The following is a 9,349-nucleotide window of genomic DNA, read 5'->3' as shown; positions in this document are numbered from 1 at the left end:
GACTGTACATGTATGTTGTGTTAAGGGTTGCACATGTATGTTGTGTTGAGGATTGTACATGTATGTTGTGTTAAGGACTGTACATGTATGTTGTGGCACGCATGGACAGGGATCTCTGTTTGATTTTGGTGGGGGCAGGGACGGTGGGATCTTGTCACCTTATTCGCACAGATCTCTCCACGGCGTGTCGAAAGCTGCTGCGCAGTCTCAGGGCGGTGAATCTTACCAGCCATCTTTTGCTCTGTGATGTTTTGTCTTCACCCCTCAGGCGATCGTAAAACTTTGCGTAGATCAAGCAGTCACCTGTTGAAAATAGTCTCATTCTTTTTCCTTAAGTGATTAATTTATTATTTATATACATATGTATGAGCCTGCATGAATTTGTGTGCACCGTGGGCATGCAGGAGCCACAGAAACCAGAAGGCAGTACTGTAGCCCTTGAAACTGGAGTCACAGGAAGTTGTAAGCCACCATGTGGGTGCTGGGAACCCAGCTCACGTCCCCTGCAGGAGTCACAAACCCCAGCTGTCTAGCTATTGCATTCTTTAGCAAAAGACACTGGAGTCAAACTAGCCTGATAGTTTCAAGAAATTTCGTAAGACGTGGAGCCTAATAGACCCTAGAATGAACTAGGCTTACATTTTTGGACATGAAGATCCCGCTGTAATTAGTTTGGAAGGAAGAGCAGGGATGATGGGAAAAGACAGTGAGGTGAACCAACAGAAGCAGAACTGCTATGTGCATGTGGCCTTCTATGTTTGCAGTGAGTTTTCCTTCTGTGATATGTAAGGCATGACGATACCAGAAAGGGAAATGCTGAGTCCAAGCTACACTTAGGTATGGACTATCTGAGTTCATTTTCTGTGACACAGGGTCAAAACACCCAGGATTCAGCATAACTGTACAGAAAATGCTGCAAAAAATTAACACACTGATCTGACCAAGCCTAGAAAGGTCAAAGTTGGCGAGCACGGAACCCTTGCTAAAAATGATATTTTTAAAAGTTATCCCAACATTGCAATGTCAATACATTTGAGCTGTGAACGCCACTTCCTTCCTGGTCATGTGTGGCCTTATCAGTTCCCATCTCCACATGGGTGGAATTGTTTCTATTACCATTAATAACAATAATTTCTATTTTGATTAATACCATAAACGCAAGTTGCCGGCTGCCATTTCTTTGGCTGCTTTGCCTTTGGACAATGATCATGATTAATAAAGCATGCAGCCTTGGCGCAGGTGGATTAGGGCAAGAGCTTAGGAGTCAGACTGGGTGGGGTCCAAGCCTGGCTCTGCCACTTCCGGTCACTTCTGCCACTTTGGGTAAGTTGCTAAATTGTTTCAATACCTTCATCAGCATCTTCGGGTTAATGTCAGGGTCTTCTATTCGATTCCATTGGTCGACTTCTCTGTTTTTATGCCAATACCAAGCTGTTTTCAATACTGTAGCTCTATAGTAGAGTTTGAAATCAGGGATGGTAATGCCTCCAGACGATCCTTTGTTGTATAAGATTGTTTTGGCTATCCTGGGTTTTTTGTTTTTCCATATAAAGTTGATTATTTTCTTCTCCAGATCTGTGAAGAATTTTGATGGGATTTTGATGGGGATAATAACCCATTCTAGGGTTATACGTTATACTGAGGATTCCTTGAGATAGTCCGTGAAGAGCCGTGAAGTGCTGGTATCTAGTGAGAATCCACCAAGCTGTTCTACTTAGAGTTGTAGCTGACTGTCTCCGGCAAATCTAGACACACTGAAGTGAAGTTGAATAGCTTACCATAAGAGTGGAGAACAGAGAACGGAGTGGTCTAAAGGAAACAGAACCGCAAACCAATAATTCTAGGTTACGGTTGCCTAGCTGCTGAACCATCAATGCGTGCGTCTTGCGGCGTATGTATCTGTGTACTATCAAACACAGGCTCTCACGGTTTTGAATTCTGACAAGATCTCATTACTATTGAAAACATTCCAACTCGGCAGGTTCCATCTTGGTGCCAGTGACGATATCAGCGGTAGATGGAATGTGTCAGTGTGAAGCTGGAATGGTCGGTGGCGGTCTGTACAGGACAGTTTGTTTTTAGGAAGTGTGAGTTGTCCACATACACAGTTGTCGAGGTGTATCTGTTGCCTCCAGCCCTCAGTTGGTTAATGGCCAGGAGCTGTACCTTTATGCAGAACATAAGCAGAGTTTAAGATCTCATCGTTTTCTAAGAGTAATGGGGGAAGAAGAAGAGTCTGTTTGTCTGTCTCTCTGTGTCTGTCTGTTTCCGTTTCTGTGCCTCTCTCTGTCTGTGTCTGTCTGTCTGTCTCTGTGCTTCTCTGTGTCTGTCTGTCTCTTCCTCTCCCTCCCATTTCTTTCTTTCTTTCCTTTTTTTAAGAGCTGGGATGATACTACACACTGTAGCTCACCCTACTGGCTAAAATGGGGAACTGCACCTCCAAACAACCATTTTCTTAAACAGCCGGGAGAGGGGCCTTCTGAGGTCTTCCACCGGCCCTGCCCCCGTACCTCTCCGGTTTCCTGCTGCCTGGTGCAGTTCGTTTGAGAATGTTATTAAGCTGTGCTGCCCCTTGGGTTTCTGGATTCACCGGTGTTTCGTGGTGATTGTTCTGCGAGTATCAAATTGCGTCTGTTTTCTCTTTTTTACCCGGCTCCGCTCTAAGGATGCTATTCTTAGCCTGGTCGTGTGATTAGAAAGCAGTGTCTTCAGAATAGAGAACTAAGTTCAGATCTTAAAGTCAGATTACTGGCACACTGGAGATCTAGTTAGAGCGACTTTTACAAAGGATGATAAAGCGGGAACTCCCTTCCCCTGGCCTCTCATTCATTCTGCAGAGTTAATGGCATCTGGTAATATTACACTTGCTGCCAGGGCCTTGGAGGTGTGCGGGGGGGGGGGGGCATTATGGATAGATGGAAGAAGAGGAGAAAGATGGGCAAGAGCTCAAACTGTATGGGATGGAGAAGAATTTGAGACCTTCGCTGTTCATGGATTAATCCTAAGAACTAACTACCCACGTCCAGATGGATATTTAGAAGGCGGTGAAGCCTCTCAGATGCTCTGTGGGAAACACCATACATTTTCTAATGCATGCGTTTGTGCAAAATGGTGTGTGATTTATAATGCAAGTATTGACAGACACGGCCTCCCCCGCCCCCACAGCTTTGGTGTGTAATTTATAAAGCAAGTATTGACAGACAGCCTCCCCGCCCCTGCAGCCCCGCCCCCAACAGCTTTGGAGTTGTAGATGTGATTGGTAATATCCTCACATGTGAATAACGTTTCACATGTCTGGTCACATCTGTGTTCAACGTATTTCTTTAGGTCCAGTGGTTTAGTTGAAGGGTTATAATCAGGAGTGATAAGTGGCCATTTTGATGATGCTACCACAGTCCGGCTTGGGGAACTGTATTCGTGTTAAATAGGTCTGTGAAGAGCTGGCCATATTAATGCTACCAAGCATGAAAGCTAACTGGATTTGGATCAGGAAACTTTATTTATAGCATTTTAGTGAGGATTTATTAGTTTAAAGAGGGAGCCACACGCCTCGTGGGTTCTTAAATGCTAAGTGGAGTAGGAAGTCCTATGTTGTCTTCTAATGTCAATAGCAGTAACAGAAAAAAAAATTACAATTTCACGCTGGTTTCTATTTCTGTACATTATTCAAAGAAATGCATCAAAGTCATAGAAAGTCCAGGAAGTTTCTAAGCACACACAGCTGCCGAGAGGGGACATGGGACTTTACAACAACACACTCACAACTAGTTTGAAGAGAAATTGGCAGGGTCACTTATATTGACATGAGAGGAACTAACGAGTCTTTCACAAATTGAACAGAAAACTTGCGTGTGTTTTATATGTCATTTGTTTTTATATTTCATTGCATTGGGGAAAATGTCCAACCTGCTTTCTGTCTCTTCTCATCTCTTTGGTCAAACTGTCGCCGTTCTCTGTCTTTGTCCCTAAGCACTAGACTGGTTTGCTGTCCGTCAAGAGCTACGAGGGGAACATCGTGGCTCATTTTTCTCCTCTTCTATTTGTAGTTGAATTAGTCAATGCAAGTTTTTAGCAGTTTAATTCACTTCGCTGTAAAGCTTACGGAGCGGCAACAGTTGGTTGACTCCGAGCCAGCAAAAGCCAACTTCTAGTGGCCGAGCCACTGTTTCAGGATGAAGGGGGAAACTCATGGGTAATGAAAACCCAGGGATTAAAAACAAACAGCACAGAAACCTGGCAAATAATTACCTGACACTTGACACTAAGCTGCTTTATCTTTCGGCTCCGACCCCAGAAATTCCCAACTTATCACTCCATGAAGCGTGGATGAAACTGAGTTTGCCTCTCAGAAAAGAACAATAGAGAAATCATCCCTGCGATGGGCCCTCAGCTCAGGTACCTGCCATCGAATATACGGAGGAGCATATAGAGCGCCCGATTCTTATGACACTTAGGATCGAGGGACAAATTACCAGCTAATAGCAGGTGAACCCCTGATAGAGTTCCCCTAGATCTTGTTTAGAAATACAAAGAAAGAGGCTGAAGGCAGGGGATGTGATTAATGGAGATACAGTGTGTTAGAATGTGTATCTGTAGAGAAATATATTGATTCTGAGGGAGTCGCAGCGGGAAGGGGATCTCTGGTGGCACAGGGGCTTGCTTGGGAGAGAGCCGCTCTAAGCAGATGGAGTTCCGAGCCCTGACTGTTCGGTGGCTGAGTGGACATGGCTGTCACTGCAGCCTGCGATCATTTGTGTCTGTTCCCACTGGACTGCAGTGTGGCCACTTGGAACCGGGCCTGGGAGAGCTGCGGGTGAATTCACAGGATACGAGTGGCTGTGCTTTAAGGAAAAACTAGGCCTTTTAACTTAAGCTGATCCAAAATGACCACGGTAATTGTCAGTTCTTCTGTAAAACTTTCCACCCACGCATCTCAACTAGCTGTGGTCGTTTTAATTATACAGGAGCGTCTATTAACGCAGTGTGATAGACCAGGTTCTGTGTGAGCCCAAGGGAGGTGGGCCACTGGGTATGACTGTAAAAACACTTAGGACATCTTCAGCATCAGGAACCAACTGCACTGAAGTACAAGGCCAGGTTTTCAGTGTTTTCCTCTACCGCAGCCGTCTGGAGTGCCGACCTGGGCTCTGTTCGAAGTGTTGAGTTGTAATCCTTACTGCATATAGAGGCAGGAGCACGGGCTGGCCCCGAACACAGTGGAGCTGAAGTTCACCTTATATCACTATTCAGATGCCGCTGGAATCACCCAAAGTGACTTTACTTCTGAGGTGCCTAAATCAAGCGCCAGTTCCAGGCAGGTGTTTGGCATAAGACTTTTAGACAAGGAATTGCTATGAATGCAGAATGCATGCCGGACTGGATCTTGATCAGAAATTTCATGAAGTACAGCTGAAGCCCGAATGTGCCAGTATTATCTTGTTGGTTTGGCAGATTTTATTCATAGAGGAAGCTGCTTTGAGGGAAACTGGATGAAAGCTCTACACAAGCAGGGTGAGAGCTTCTACACCAAGTAGAACTTATTTAAGGATGGACAGCGGTGACCCAGCACTCGGGCAGCAGAGGCAGCAGGATCTTTGTGAGTTCAAGGCTAGCCTGGTCTACACAAGTAAGCTCCAGAACAGTCAGGGTGATATAGAGAGACCCTGTCTTTAAAAATACAAACAGAAAAATCTCTCTGATTTTATATATATTACGCATATATAATATAATGTATAACATGAATATACATATATAATATATACTAAATGTTAGACTTGATAGGAACGGGTTCTTCCTCTCAGTGGTAGTTCTATCAGGTATATGAAGCAAGCAGAAAGCTAGTCTAGAATGATGGTTGAACAATGAAGTTCAATATAAGTGTTAAATTTTGCTTAGAACATACACTGCTTTAAAAACAACAACAACAACAAAAAAGGTTTCTGATTTGCCTCCAAAATGAAAATTCCTTTTGTCTTTGCAGCTCCCGTTCAGGTTTCTGCCAGGCAGTTCATTTACTTCCTCGCTGATAATGTAATTTCAGTAGCTCTGCCACGGTGTAAAATTTGAGTGTTTAAACGCTCTGTCTGGTGTTTGAGGCTTTTATTGGATAGCGATCGCACAGGGATGCTTTTATGCTCAGAGCGTGTTTCTTCTGGTTTTAGCCGGTCACTGTTGCATCAGGTAAAAGAATCTTTTTCTACAATAAACTCCACAGTTTATTTTAAAGTCCTATGCCTGCGAGTGTTCCAGGCAGTCTCGGGCACCTACCTACCACCGAGCATTTGAAGAGAAATCTGGTTTGTGGCAAAAGAAGACCACAGCCGTTCCCTCTTTTCCTTTTTTTTTTTTTTATATCATTTTATGTCCTTCCTATCCTTGTAGTTTAATTTTAGGAAATAAACCTTTAAAGTGAGGCAATACAGATTCTATGCAGGTTGTTTGGTTTCACGGCTCCCTGGTTGAAATCCTGGGCCAAAACAACGCTACAGTGTTTACTGAGATTAGCATTGGTGATTTCCTTTGGAAATTAGTATCGGAGATAATATTAAATTCAGTTGAAAAATCCCGTTTTCATGTTTGTGAAATGAACCAAGCAGCTGTCAGCGTTCTTTTTATCAGCGGTCTGTACCTCTGTTTGGGGGATTTTTAAGGAAAGCAATTTACAATGCTTTCATTTTCTTCCGGTTTCTGAGTGAGCTAGCATCTTCCGCCTGAACCTTTTAAAGTATCATGATAGCATTGGCCACTTCTACAAAATACAATTCAATGTAGGCCGAAAACACCCAAAAGGGATTAGCAACGTTTTAATTGCATAATTCAGTATTGTATATACATTACCTTCTATCAAAGTCATTCTGCAGAACAAATATTACCTTCCTCCGGCTTTTAGAATTCCTGGGAGGTTGCTTGCAGGCTGTAAACTAGAATTACAAGAGAGAACTTTATTAAGGTTGCAAAACAAGTAGTGATTTAAATAGGAATAGAATCCAGCCGCGTCTGGGTTCTCTCTGCTTACTGCTCTTATGTTTCGGCAGAGGGAGAGTATTGACCTTGCTCCATTACATTGTGTGGAGAAGATTAGCCCTTTGTGCCATTCTTTCTGTTTCATTTAGAAACGGAAAGAGAAAGAGGCCTTCGGGGTAAAGGTTGTAATTCATGGAGATGTAGACTATATGAAAACAAATTTATACAGCTGTGTTTTCATTTTAAATGTGACAGAGAAATTGCTCTTTTGTGGCGAAAGGTCTTCCACTCCAAGCTACCAGTTGCTTAGTGCTAGAAAGAGGTTGGTGGGAGGGGAAAATTTCACACACAGGTAAGTTGGTTCTCAAAGTTCTCTCCTGTGCTGACAGTAGCAGACAGACCCATCAGGTGAGAGATGAATCCCTTTTTGCAAGTGCCAGGAGACACCTGTAAATATGCCCACCAAGATGTCTGACACAGGATGACCTGATTCTCTCTTTGGACCCTCAGGAGGAGACCTTGGCCAGGACAGCTCTGATGACAACCTGAGTGGGACCCACGGTCCACCCCTCACCTCAGATGCATCCTTTTGGTCAGATTATCAGGATGAGGGTGAGTCACCTTTCTGGGCATCCTTGCCTTCCTGTTGTCATTTTGTATCCAGCGATGGATTTTTCTGTGTTGCTGATCACTGATTTGCCAGGAATAACTCCTGGCTTCCTTGTGGTGCTGATCCTCTTGGGTAATCCAGCACTCCCAAAGCTGATGTATTTAGGGAAACACTAACTCCATGTTGGAGCAGGAAGACATCATTACTGATCTCTTTATAAAAACAGTAACTCATCAGCTAGGAGGGCATTTTAAGACTGCAGGGCCTAGGTTTTCCATCCTTTCCAATCTAGTGGCTTCACTGAGATGCCTAAGAGTTGGAATTTGCATTTACAGATAATTGGGTTATTAATTTATTGTGATATACTTGAGACCCTTGAGCCTATTATACCATATTATTTCACTTGTGCTCACACACCTCTGCCCAAAACTGATTCAAGGGAAGGGCATGTGAACTCAGTGCAAATCTCCCTCCATACCCCCAGCGCCAATTTTATTTGAATTTTTGCAAACAGGAGGAGTTGAAGAATTTTATTGTTAAAACATTTTAAAATGTATATAATGGTGGGTAACATGTAATGCAAAAATATCCATAATTTTTTAAATCTATTCATGTAGAGATTGCGGCCTGGTGGCTGCCAGCTTCCGTTGCAGGCTTAGATTTCCCAAGGGTGGGAGGTTGCTGTGTTCTCCTGGCATCCGGCCACAGGAGCAGAAGGTTTGATCATCTCGATGTGCACGGTGTCCTTATCAAACCCTCTCATGCCTTTCCAGTGGGAGGAAAGGGTGAAGATGTTCCTGAACCGAATAGTAAATTGGGTACTTATTATTCTTAGGGGCTGGGAATAAAGTTGGTAAATTATTCCCTGTTTCTCTGTGAATCCATAGTCTTCTGTTTCTTTTTTCTCTAAATATCAAGAACGCACACTCCCTATTTTCCTCTCTCGTTACCTATTTATCACTTGCTCTTTCATGGAGGCTTTTTGATGAGTCTTATTTTTCTCTTTCATTGAATTGATGACTTCCGCCTCAGAGCAATGGATTGAATTGCATAAGAATATTTTTATCTTGCCTGAGCTTCGTATGCTAGCAGAGTGAGTGATACCCGTGTGCTCAAAGTCAGTAAGATCCACGCCGGGGCAGGTACTGCACTAAAAACACTGTTTGGACTGAACGCTTAATAATTACCTTGATAGCTGATTAATAATTGCAGAAAATTAACAGTGCAAGACGTGAAGAAACTAACATTTCATTTGGTTTTGATTAATCTAATGCTTGACAGAATCAGAACAATGGTGCCTCGTTAACTCATAGGTCACTTATTTGGTATTTCCAGCTTTCCAGAATACAGCTGAGAACACAATAAGTGAGCCAGAAAGACCTCGAAATACAACTAGACGTCAATGAATTCTGAGTTAACACTTAGGTTTCCTATTCTTGGGAGTGTCCCTGCGGTCCTCACTGGTGGAAACCCTTATCCTTATGAATTTGTATCGCAGTGTTTTGGTTTCTCCGGCCACCATAAAGCTTCAAATTAGAAGGGGTACTGTGAGCTGAGTGTGAGCTGAGGGTGGTAGCACACACCTGTTAGGGGGGTGAGGCAGGAGGATTTTGAGTTCTAGGACAGCCTGGGCTACAGCAAGATTCTGTTACAGAAAAACCATAAATGAGGAGACGGAGGTTGGAGAAAGAAGAGAAAGATGAGAAGGATATGAAGAGAACAGGAGAAGGGGAGGACTGGAGGAGGAAGGGGAGGACTGGAGGAGGAAGGGGAGGA

The 9,349-nt window shown here is 43.5% G+C and overlaps 1 protein-coding gene across 1 annotated transcript in view; it reads left to right on the top strand.

The window, feature by feature from the left end:
• Skap1 (src kinase associated phosphoprotein 1) overlaps window positions 1–9,349 on the top strand; it is a 295,712-nt gene that overhangs the window by 68,503 nt on the left and 217,860 nt on the right. Inside the window, exon 4 of the mRNA XM_013354163.2 lies at window positions 7,474–7,575. Coding sequence (XP_013209617.1) covers window positions 7,474–7,575 — 102 coding nt within the window. The remainder of the gene's footprint in view (window positions 1–7,473; window positions 7,576–9,349) is intronic.

This window comes from Microtus ochrogaster, unplaced genomic scaffold (genome assembly GCF_000317375.1).
Source record: "Microtus ochrogaster isolate Prairie Vole_2 unplaced genomic scaffold, MicOch1.0 UNK31, whole genome shotgun sequence".
Lineage (NCBI taxonomy): Eukaryota > Metazoa > Chordata > Mammalia > Rodentia > Cricetidae > Microtus > Microtus ochrogaster.
This window is presented reverse-complemented; position numbering and strand designations above follow the sequence as displayed.